At 34.2% G+C, this 12,701-nt stretch overlaps 1 protein-coding gene across 7 annotated transcripts; it reads left to right on the top strand.

The window, feature by feature from the left end:
• The first annotated feature begins 6,534 nt into the window (after positions 1-6,534).
• Positions 6,535-11,859, top strand: LOC101254742 (pentatricopeptide repeat-containing protein At2g17140). Of its 7 annotated transcripts, XR_011214488.1 has the most exons (5): positions 6,726-7,441; positions 7,543-9,143; positions 10,160-10,490; positions 10,948-11,061; positions 11,631-11,859. XR_011214488.1 is itself a non-coding variant. In XM_069293264.1 (2 exons), exons 1-2 carry the CDS (start codon positions 6,703-6,705, stop codon positions 10,230-10,232), a joined length of 2,514 nt encoding a protein of 837 aa, XP_069149365.1. In that variant the 5' UTR covers positions 6,565-6,702; the 3' UTR covers positions 10,233-10,564. The 7 variants fall into 7 exon arrangements, 1 of the variants encoding a protein (XP_069149365.1); XR_011214487.1 differs by having other exon boundaries at positions 6,535-9,143; XR_011214484.1 differs by having other exon boundaries at positions 6,565-9,143; positions 10,160-10,330.
• The last annotated feature ends 842 nt before the right edge of the window (positions 11,860-12,701 follow it).

Here is a 12,701-nt window from a genome sequence, read left to right as displayed (position 1 = left end):
ATGAAAAGAATACAATTAATAAGGCAATAAAAGGATAACTAAATATGATAAACACCTAGCAAATAATGAAATAAACAATATAAAGTAAACCCCACACAAATAAGCATGAAACACATAATGGTAAGAACCTAATATCCCCAGCGGAGTCGCCATTCTGTCGCGCCCCTTTTTCGCAGAAAACGGGTTTTGTGCACTACCTAACAACTCTTTTGGGATTTCTAGTTTGGAGTCTCCACCTAACGAATTAAGGCGCGTTAGGGCACCTATCTAATCTAACTAAGTCTAACTAAGGTCAACAACCAGAGAATTAGGGTAAGGGTTCAAATTACCTCGAGGGGAAGGTGTTAGGCATCCCTCGAGGTCCACAAGTGTGGGTCCCGACCGTATCTCATTCAATCTATGTGGGGGTTACAATTAGCAAACAAAGTCACTTCATTTAATAGTTTATTTAATCTTGCTAAGTGATAACAAATACAAAACAATTAATACTATTTTTCATTAATTTAAGCATGCAAGGCTAGGTGATAGCAATAAATAAACAATCAAGTTTTATTTATTTAAGCATGTGAGACTATGCTATAAACAAAATTTTGTAAATATTAAACAATTAAAATGTGAGAAAGTAAGGTTTTGAAAATTGAGCAAGTTGTGAATATGAAATTTTTATTTAAAAAAAATGTTTGTTTCTTTATAGGGATGATGCCACGATATTGTTGATCGCGCTCCTCCACCATAGAAACAATTTTTGATTTGAGGTCGATCTAAAATAGTTTATGTTTTAGAAAAATGATTTAAAAGATTTAGTTTACACGTAGGCACATAACATTTACATATAAATGCACATAATTCTTTTGAAATTCATGGGAGGCGGTACTTCCGAGGACGCGTCGGGTTTAAAAATTGGAACTAGACCTCGTAGTTCCTTTGACTTTCCCACTAACGATAGGTTAGGAGATAGTGCTTTATAATTTATTACAAAAATAAGCAAAATCACAATCAATCCAAAATTTTAAAGGAAGATTGAATAATGATTTTTTTTTTTAGAAAATTGTGTTGCAAGGTTTTGATATGAAATATTTTTAAAAGCCAAGTAATTTGCCAAATGCATGAAATGATTCTAATTTAGTGTTAAAAAAATATTGCATCATGAATGCGGAAGACAAATAAGATTACTAATAATATTAACCGATTTTGGGGGAAGGGCACAAATATGCACAAACAAATTTTATTTTTACGGATATGTTAAAAGTTGTTTTCAAGCCTATAGACATGAATTTCTAGGTGTTTAAAAGAAGGAGTAACACATATGCATGCTTTTTTTGAATCTAAATGATATGAACAAATTAATCCTTATTCTACATGACAAGATGATGCTAAAAGTTATAACATTGTTAAAACACCTAATCAACCTACTAAATTATATGATTTTATTTTAACATTAAAAATTAATGGAATCTAGTTTATTATTTTTTAGACTTATTAACAAAGCATCAAACAATTGATTGGATTATAATACCTACAAACAATAATTCTAGGTGATTAAAGACAAACCTATAGGCATGATTTCTAAGAAATTTTAATGAACAAGTAAGCATATAAATCCCCCTCCCCTAGACGACCCCCAAATAATTTTATATATATATGATCTTTAGAGTTACAATTGTTACAACATTCGAATAAATAAAATAGGCAAAAAATAATATATATATATATATATATATATATATATATATATATATATATACGCATTCAAATAAACAAATAAATCTTTCTTCAATTAATCTTCAACTTGAACTTCAAGTTTGAAACCTGTTAAAGCAGTCAAATAACGGTTGAGTAGATTAGAAAATGGTAGCAATAAAAAGCAAGTTGATCCAACCTTTACTCGAACAAAAGCAAAAAAGCAAGGTAGCGAAGAAGAGCACTTGAATGTTTATCGAAATCTTAATGTATTTAGAGTAGTAAGAGAGCAAGAGAGAAGGGAGAGTTATGAGAGAATTTTGTGATTGAGAGTGAATGAGTGTCTTTTTTTTTTAATGAAGGGAGGGGGTCTTATTTATATAGCAAAGAGGGGGAAACAAATAAGGAAAAGAAATATTTAAAGGAATCAATTAAATATATTGTTTTCCTTGTTGTAAAAGAGGACCAAATCAGAAAGTTTTAAAATAATTTCTTACCAAATATAAACAAGTAAGAATAAATCAATTAGGAACAAATAATATTTTTCCTAAAATAAAGAAAAGCTAAATCAAAAAATATTTTGTTACCAAATATGAATAAATAAAAGTAAAGTATTTTTCTTTAGATGAAGAAGAGCTAAAATAATATTATTTGACCATATATATTTTTGAATAGAAAAAAAAAGGATCGATTGATATTATTATTTTTATTTTAAAAAAGCCAAATCAGATTTGGTTTATTTTACAAAGTATATGAGCAACTAAAATAATTAAAGATGGAATGCAAAACAGAAAAAAAATAAAATGGCCAGCACTTGTCAAATATACAATGAGTAAGAAATATGTCATTTGATTGTGGTAAAGAGATATTAATAAGGTCATAATATATCAAATCACACAAACAATATATTAAAAGAAAGACATATTAACATATAATTGAAGAAATAAAATATTTACATACCTACGTATACTGATTCCTAATATCTGTTGCCTTATTAATATATGTAACTATCTAATCACTTTGAGAAATCGAATGCACCATGGTTATAGCAAACAGAATGAATTTAGTAGCATAATACCATATTGATTTTCTGAGGAGGTAAGAGATTGCGATCACTAATAGAAGACAAAACCAATTGAACTAAATCATGCATCAGATTTAACTCCTAATAAATCATGACTAGCAGCAAGCAAATTCATATTAACAGTAGACTCATCTATATGAGAACAGATTAACAGAAATAATTAAGCAAGTTCTGGGAAAATAGAAGAGTCACATCAGAAGAAAGGACATATTTCAATTTTGCGGAAAAAAATGTTAGAGCAAAAAATATATAAAAGTATAAATGCATCAATTTGTATATCATTTCCACGCTTGAATATGATTTTATCATTATACTTAATATGTAAAAAGTCAAACCGAACTCAAACAAAATGAGATGATAATTGAAAGAGGGAACGAACATGGATGGACCTGTTGAGATCCATCTTCTAACATGAACTTCATTGGAGATGAGAGGAAGAGAAGACGCTGACACTACCGTTGGTCGTCGTTCGCTGCTCACCTGGAGAGAGGAAGGGGGAGGGGAGCGGCTGCTGTCCGTTGTTGATGCTGCCGGTCGGAGATGCTGCCTGTCGCTGTTTGTTGCAGCTGCTGGTGGCTTCCCATCGTGCTGTCCCTGCAAAAAAGTAGAAACGAAAAGGAGGAGGAAGGGGAAGACAGAAGGGGAGATGGAGAGAGAGGAGAGAAACGAAAGGGGGAGAGAGAGGCGGGGGAGGGACAGCTGCTGCTGGTGCGCTGTCCGGCAGCCTCCCTCGCTGGAAAAATGGAGGAGAGAGAGAGAGAGGCGGCTGGAGAGGGGGAGGGCGAGAAGGGAGAGGGGAGAGAGGGGCGGTGGCTAGTGAGGAAGGAAGAGAGGGAGAGGAAACGAAGGCGGCTGGAGAGAGACGATTTTAGCCGGAAATAATGGAGGGAGAGAAGAGAAGGGGAGGCTGCCAAAGAGGGGAGGTGGAAGAGGAGAGAGGAAATTTTTTTTTCTTAGGTTTAGATCATTGATAGTTCAAAAAATAGAGAAAAGAAGGATTTGATCTCAACCGTCGATTAGATAGAGATGGAGGGTTAGGATTAGATCTAGGAATTAATTAAGATGGATAAATGAGATTAAAAGATGGAAAAATTAAAATCAAATTGGTTGGAGGATTGGAATGGCTAAAATTGCAATTAAATTGTCTAGAATTGAAATGAAAAAGAGGCTATAATTGTAATAAAAATTTAATTGGAGTAACTAGGATTGAAAGAAATTATGATAGAATAGGCTAGAATTTAAAATTTAAGGAAAGTGTAGGAATTACTATTTAATTAAAATACTACATATATTAAAATATTTTTATATAAATGAAAATCATTTAAATTTTAACATTTGAAATTCGTTAATAATTTTAAAATATTTTAATAATATTTACGATAATTTTATAGAGTAAAACATACTAAAATATATAATTTTCAAGCAAAGTCGATTAAAAATTCTAAAATTTAAAATACGTATTTAATTGAATAGTATTCCTAAAAATGGTCAAAGGTCGGTCAAAATTGGGTGTCAACACTATTTACAGGGACATAAACATCATCTGCCAAGTGTCAAGACAGTCCACAAGGCATACCAAACACTTTCATTATGCCAACGATTTTATCCTCATATTCAGTAGCAATGTCAATGCATGTTTAAAAAAACAACTAGTGATGGTATATTGATATTTAGACTGAATCTGTTGCTTCGTCTTCTTACGCAAATAGTAAAATATGACATCCACATACTGCACACACATGCATGAAACAAGTGTATCAATACTAAACAATGCATTTAAACGTGGGCATAGATTTACCTCATCATTCCAGCACTTATTGGGTTGAGACATTACGTAGAACCAGTCCTTATTCCTTGGAAATGCAACTACAAAATCAAGTTGGTCAAAATCAAGTTTTGAGCAATTGGCTAAATAGTGATCCTCCTTGTTTCCTCTGCAATCGTGTAATCATTATAAATAATTATTTAGTGGACAACAAGAAGAAATACTAATGATAGTTGAACGAACTTACTTTACTTACTTTTTTGCATGATGCTTGTAAAGACCCTCGTTTATTCATTGTGAGAAGGATGACATTAGTTCAGTTGGAACCTCACCGTCAATGTTAAAACCTTCAAATGGTATTGTCGCTTCACATCACAACTGACAACTTCGACTTTCTTCTCTTTATTTTTCTCTGTCTCTTTCTCCATATCCTTTGCCTTCATCTTCTTCTCCTTCTCCTATTTTTCCTTCTTCTCCTCCTTCTCCTATTTTTCCTTCTTCTCCTCCTCCTCCTCCTCCTTTGCCTTCTTCTCCTTTTCCTTCTCCTTCCCTTTCTCCTTCTACTGTTTTGCCTTCTTCTCCTTTTTCTCCTTCTCCTCCTTTGTCTTCTTTTTCCTTCTCCTTTTCCTGTTTCTTCTTTGCATTCTTCTCCTTCTCCTTCTCCTCTTTTTCCTTCTTCTCCTTTTCTTTCTTCTCACTAATATAAAAAGTGTTTGGGAAATAGATTTTTTCAACCTCCTACACTTCAAAGGTTATAAAATCTTCTTGGATCTTTGCACATCAATATTATGAGACATTTTCTTAAATATCAGTGAGTTTTTTAACACGACTAATAAAATAATCATGTTGCTGCTCACATTCTTCGCATAGACAAAAAGAGCATTCGATGTTAGAAGATGATGTTTTTTGTATCATTTATTTCATCTACAAGGTAAATAAAAAAAGATTGAGATTTACAATTCATTAAAAAATAATGATAGTTGTATGTTGCAACAGATGGATAGTCTGTTGCGATAAATTAACATTATGTTGCCACATATGTACCTGCTGTTGCGACACATAAAATTTTTATTGCAACATATAGATCTTATGTTGCTACATATGAATCATATGTTGACACAAATGTACCGATTGTAGCAACATATGAATCTTATGTGCAACAGATGTTCAAGATGTTGACCTAAGGTGAGATGTTACAACATATGATAACTATTTGAATATGCACCAACATACCACTAAAATGTGGCAACATACGTTAAATGTTTCAACAAATGAAATATATGTTGGACACCTGAATAACACTATATTTTTAAAATCATATCATCAAAATGGCCACAAAAAGAACAACAACAGTAACAAAAAATGACTTTTCACTGAATGATAAAATACATATACATTTCCTCAAAATGAGGATGTTTTGGGTTGGTTGATTTTCTTTCAAAAATAATAAATAATACACACCATTAAGTCGATTATTCAATTTTTACATCTACTGAACATTTTATTGTTCATTAATCGAAGAAAAAAAACTTTGAAAATTGTAAATTATTTCAAAAAAATAACTTACCCATTTCTAGTCAAACACGATTACAGTTCAGAAAAATGAGAGAGTAACGACTAGAGAGGAATATAATGGAAGACTGGAGAGAAAGAGTAACGAGGGATTTCTGAATTTCCTACAAAAAAAAAAGAACAATGCACCAAAAGAGAAGAGAGGTAGAAGAGAGAGAAGGGAGGAAGAAGATGAAAAGATTTTTTTTTAAATGATTTGATTTGAATTATAGAAGTGTGTGTTTTTGTATTTTATAAAAAAATAAACTCTGGTCAGGCCTATCTTTACAACTTGTATTGGCGATTTTAACTCCTCGTATAATATCTCAGCTGGTGCTGTATAGAATTTTATATAAAATAGGTTTCCTTTAGTAATTCTCTTATATGTCACAAATGCTCTATATAATTCCGGTATTCCAATTTGGACTGATTTTAGATTGTGCTATAAGTTTGTTATATCCATGTAACAAAAAAATTTAACGATCTATTGTCAATGTGTCGTCAAAAACAAAAAGAAGACTTATTTGACACATTTCCCTTAATTTTCTCTTGAGAGTAGGTCAAGTTATGGTGTGGTTTTTTGGACTCTTTTGTGGTCGAGAGGAAGAGAAGCAAGTGAAAGATGAAGAGCAGGGATTCGAAGGTGGTGGCGTGGCAACTGTTGAGACGCACTCTCTCTACACCAAATCCCCCACTCCATTCAATTCTTCCCCTTACCCGTATCCTCCTCCGTTACCATATGCTTCCACAAATACACTCACTTCACTCTTTCCTTCTATCTCTCTCCCCTCATCTTACTTGTCAATACACCATTGTCAAACTCCTAGCTTCTCATGGCCACATTCATGACGCCATTTTTCTCTTTCGTTCTACTCGCTCACATCACCCACCGCCCAGACTCTCACTCTACAATTTTCTTATATATAAATCTTTCAAATTTAATTACTCCAATTTTATCTCCTGGTTGTATCAAGACATGATTTCTGCTTCTGTTTCCCCTGTAACTTATACCTTTAATCTTCTCATTCATGGACTCTGTAATTCCGATCGCTTACGAGATGCCCGCCACCTGTTTGATCTTATGCCTCACAAAGGGTGTCACCCCAATCACTTCACTTTTGGGATTTTGATTCGTGCTTATTGCAAATTTGGACTTTCATTACAAGGTTTAAAACTTTTGGATACAATGAAGATGATGAATGTTTGTCCTAATATCATAATCTACAACACTCTCGTAGCAAGTTTCTGCAGGAAAGGCGATGTTGATGAGGCTGAGAGGTTGGTTCAGAGGATGAGGGACGATGGCCTACTTCCTGATGTTGTTACCTTCAATTCTAGGATCTCAGCTCTTTGCAACTCCGGCAAGATTCTTGAAGCTTCCAGAATTTTCAGAGATATGCAAATAGATGAGGTATTCGGATTGCCAAGGCCTAATATTGTAACTTTCAATTTGATGTTGCAGGGATTTTGTCAGAAAGGGATGCTCGAAGAAGCAAGGACACTGACAGAATCTATGAAGAAAGATGATATTTTCTTCAATGTGCAGAGCTACAATATCTGGTTATGTGGACTAGTTAGGAATGGAAAGCTCTTGGAGGCTCAAACAGTTCTGAAAGAAATGCCCCAAAATGGAGTAGATCCCACCATATATTCATATAACATCCTGATTCATGGCCTCTGCAAGCATGGGATGCTTGGTGATGCCAAAATGTTGATGAGCTTAATGATAAATGATGGTATATTCCCAGATACAGTTACCTATAGCACTCTACTCCATGGCTACTGCACAAAAAGTGAAGTGACTGAGGCAAAGAATATTCTGCGTGAGATGATGAAGAGAGGATGCATTCCTAATAAATACACTTGTAATACTCTACTTCATAGCATGTGGAAAGAAGGAAAAGTGTCAGAGGCACAACAGTTACTGCAGAAGATGAATGAGAGAGGTTATGGCCTGGATACTGTGAGCTGCAACATCGTGATTCATGGTCTTTGCCAAATTGGAGAGGTGGACAAAGCTGTTGAAATTGTGAGTGAAATGTGGAGTCATGGAAGTATTGCCCTTGGTGATTTTGGAAATTCGCTTATGAGTTTGGTTAACGAAGATGATCATGGGAGGAAATGTCTGCCTGACTTGATCACCTATTCAATCATTATTAACAGTTTATTCAGAGAAGGGAAGCTTGATGAAGCTAAGAAGAAGTTTGTTGAGATGATGAGAAAGAAGTTGTACCCTGATTCAGTTATTTACAATACTATTTTACATCATTTGTGTAAAAGAGGAAAGATATCATCTGCATTTCAAGTTCTAAAGGACATGGAGACAAAAGATTGTAAAAAGAGCTTACGGACTTATAATTCTTTGATACTCGGATTGGGGGATAAAAATCAAATATTTGAAATGTGTGGCCTGATGGATGAAATGAGAGAAAAAGGAATTTCTCCAAGTGTTTACACTTACAATATCATGATAGGCTGTTTATGTAAATCTGGGAGAACTGAAAAAGCAATTCCTCTTTTGAATGAAATGTTACAGAAAGGAATTATTCCTAATACGAATACCTTTGAGTTGCTTATTAAATCATATTGTAGGACTGGTGAGTTCAGACCAGCTCAAGAGGTATTTGATATAGCTTCCACTATATGTGGTCACACCGAAGCACTCTACGCACTGATGTTCAATGAATTCCTTGCTGGAGATGAAATCGTGGAAGCTAAGCAATTTCTGGAAACTGCAATAGATAAACACTTTGATCTAGGAAGTTTCCTTTACAAAGATCTTATAGACAAGCTGTGTAAGGTGGAGAATTTAGAAGGTGCTCATGATATTCTCATCAAGATGATGCACATAGGATATGGGTTTGATCCTGCATCCTTCATGCCAGTTATTGATGGCTTAATTAAATTGGGACAAAAGCATGTGGCAGATGAACTAACAGAGAGGATGCTAGAGATGGTTTCAGAAGGTAAGGTGGGTAACAAAGCTTATCAAAACTATAGGGAGTTAAATCACATGAAGCGAAGTAAATATGGCGGAGATGGTTGGCAGGCAATTGTTCACAGGTAAGGAGTTTAAGTTCATCTTCTTTATCATATTTTTCCGTTTGATTTGGTGGTCCTCTATTATTTAAAACTTAGTTGTTTGTACCTCAAAAAGTGAATACAAGTTTCCTAGGTTGCTGCTTTTACCTGGGGTAGTCTCAGATTAGTCAAAAGCGAATGAAGTAATCAACAAAGTCTATTGGAGCTTTTAAGGAGCATTGATAAAAAAACTGCTGATGGTAAAAAAGTTAAAAATATATGTAATTAGTCTAGGTGCGTGTAAGTCAGCCCGGACACCTTGGTTATCAAAAACAAATAATCTTATGTAACACTCTTTAGCAGATGATTTAGCAACTTAACTAACTAGATTTATCGTCCATTATTGGCTCTCTTAAAGATAAAACCAACAGGAGATGAGTCACTCGCGTTAGTATCTACAGTAAAAAACTACTTAACCGATAATTTTCATACCCTAGCTTTTACTGGATCTTAGAGCTTAAGCGCGCTATAAATGAACCCTTAGCAACATTGTGTAAAATGATTAGGTTGTAGAACTTCTGGATCTATGAGAAATCATTTCATATCTCGAATATTTGAAGGAAAAAAATATGAATCTTGTGGAAGAAGAATATGAAAAGGAAAAAGTGTCACACTTCTTTTTAATAGGATCATCTATGAGTATGAGTCATCCTTACCTTTTTAGCCTAAACTTGGTAGGGTAAAGCCAACATAGTTTGGAATATGGATCTCGTCATTCTCGTGGCTCAATTTTTGCCTTCCTGCTTCTGTCTTTTCCATTACTTTCCCGTTGAAGTGATAATTTACTGGTTATGGAGAACCCTGGTACACAAGCGGTATACAGATGGTGAAAAGCATACAAAAGACGTGGTGCTCTATGAATCTTATTATTTCCATGATTCCATTATGTGATACCTTGAATAAACTGCCTTTTAATAGAATATTCTTTTAAGTTGTTTCATGAAATTTCTTCATAGTGTTTCATTATATCTCCTGAACTGTCTATCCTGTTTTGACAGAGATGATGGAAGTGCAGCAGCCTTGAAAAATTTGAAGCGGGTGCAGAAAGGGTGGGGTCAAGGAAGTATATAGTGTCTATAAACTCCCAAAAATGGTTTTCTGGATGACTAAGAAACTATTAATTGGATGTTCCTTTCTTCGCGATCATGGATTTTGCGTTCAGGGAATAGGTAGCTAAACATGATCCTCTTAAAAGCTATACAATGCGTCCAGTTAAAGGAAGCTTATCTAGTTTCTAATCATAAATGATTATTGGGGCTGACATGGATACAAGCAAATGGAGATCTGTGCCAATACAGGACAATGAATCACTATTTGCAGTTTATAAAGGTTTTCGTTGTCACTTTTTTTGCTACTGCTGCATTCCTGGTCTGGCCTTGATATAATATTTTGGACCTGCATCAGTTTGATTCTTCCTTTTTTAACTAAAACCCCAGAGATTGATTTGATAGAAGATGCATACATGAAAATTCAAATATTTGATTTCTTTTACCAGCTAGATAATATTTTTAGCTACTGGTGAAAGAACTCAAGTGTTAGCTAACCTTCACCAGCTAGCTAATTTTTGATGTATGGGATCTTCAATTTTGACCGGCCAATTCATTTTGAGAAGCACTAGTAGCATCTCTCCAAATTAACTTCTTACGTAGTGATTTTCTCCTCCACATATTTCATTTTTTCAATATTCTATTCGATCCCTTTGTCCGACACATCACCATCAACATTCATTTTCATACTGCCTTCCTCTTGCTTTCAACTTCATTCACATGATCCTTTCTTAAAACAGCTGACGGAACTGCAGTAGCTGAAACCCCCAAATTGGGTCTAGAAGTCTGAGCCCACATTAATTGTGGAATATTGCTCTCTTGATAACTGGGCCACGTGCTTGTGCCAATCCATTGTAAGTTTTTTATTACTGCTTTTTTATAGTTACGAATATGAAAAACGTATCTCAATTTTCACTGTTTGAAGACTATTTTTGAAGGAAAAAGAATGATGAGGTGATGGTTTTATGTCTCGGTTGTCTCCTCTATAATTCCTTTCCCCTTGTCCTAATAGGTCACCTAACACTGTGTCAAATAACAAGTTGAGTGCACATGGTTTTCAAAATTTATATGGGTTTTCAATATTCAGATTTCTGAATTATGAAACCCATATAATCTTCATTGAAATGTAGACTTGGACTAGCTATGGAAAAGCTGACTGACTTATATAAATAAATTCAAGGAAAGCATAAATTCTTTTAACAATTCCTAAAAAGTTTTGATCCTCTTTAGATTTCTGCTGAACTTAACTGTACTCCAACAGTTGAGTGAATCCCTGAACTTCAGAAGGTATTTTGAACATTGACATTGGAAAAATATCTTCTCTGTATGTTTGTTTTACACTCAAGCTACAGTTTCATTTCACTCTCAAACTTGATTGATATTTGTTCTTACAGAAAATTGTTTACTTATGATGAGCGACTAGGTAACTTGTCAAAGTCTACCATTGGAGAACCTATGGAAGAAGCAGAAAAGTGAGAACCCAGACATGGGAGGAAAAATCAGCAGTGTTGGAGAGAGGCAGATAGCTAATTTAACATTGTCCCATTGAGTGCACTACTTTTTATGTACAATTATGAACTATGTTACTATGCACTATTGTGAAGCAACATATTGTATTTCCAGTCCAGTCAATACTTCCTCTATCAGTTTCATTGTAGTGACGACTTGGAGAATATTGACCAATTTGTTCGTTAACTGTTAAAAAATTGGCAAAAAGAATTGTTTGCATAGCATCACAATCTTCGTACTGTGTTTGGTGTAGAATAATATGGTTGATGCACCCTCTCCACAAAATTTGCCCAAGGGTGATAATCCAAGTCTCTTTTGTAAGAAAGTATAATGGTTTGAATCTCCTACAAGTTAAATCGTTAATAATTATTTTTATTTGGGAAATAAGATTCTTTGTGTACTTGTGTTGAATCTGTTTAGATGTGAATATTATGTTATAAGTCATAAAGAAATTATACACATATAAGGGTGTCAAATGTGTGTGTTAGGTTGAAATTGGGTATATTATTGAGGAAATTTCACAAATAGCCATTAAAAGTAACTTAATAAGGCTTCATAGGTATAATTTATTAATCACGATTCGTTGCTACATGTTAGGGGGGAGGAGAGAAGTGAGCAAGAGAGGGCAGTGGGAGTAGATACATAAATTGTATTTGTATATTTATCGAATTGTATAGGCTGTTAACATAAACAAATCCCTAAACTTGTCGGATTTTTTCCTTCAAGTACCTCAACTAAGTCATTTTCGTATTGAATCCTTGAATTATCACACTGTTGGCTGATGTGATCCAAAACTTTTAACAAATATTTTTTTGTTGATTGTGCGCGTGAGATCCACCTTTCCCACGTGAAAATTACAACCAATCAAACTTCAATCCATTTATACGTCAGCGTCACATATTCGTTTCACAAACCTAAAAATCTAAAGCCCCTTCGTTTCCACCCTCAAAACACTTCTAACCCGAAGTGCATTGGTTCTACACGA

The sequence above is a fragment of the Solanum lycopersicum genome, chromosome 2 (assembly GCF_036512215.1).
Source record: "Solanum lycopersicum chromosome 2, SLM_r2.1".
In the NCBI taxonomy this organism is placed as follows: domain Eukaryota; kingdom Viridiplantae; phylum Streptophyta; class Magnoliopsida; order Solanales; family Solanaceae; genus Solanum; species Solanum lycopersicum.
The sequence above is the reverse complement of the archived record's forward strand: the minus strand, read 5'-3'. Positions and strand labels throughout refer to the sequence as shown.

What these genes read in the sequence shown, in the direction of transcription:
- LOC101254742 (XM_069293264.1), top strand. Translation starts at nt 6,703, where the DNA reads ATGAAGAGCAGGGATTCGAAGGTGGTGGCGTGGCAACTGTTGAGACGC. An exon ending in TGGCAGGCAATTGTTCACAG is followed by an intron (nt 9,144 to 10,159) that starts GTAAGGAGTTTA and finishes CTGTTTTGACAG; the next exon opens with AGATGATGGAAGTGCAGCAG.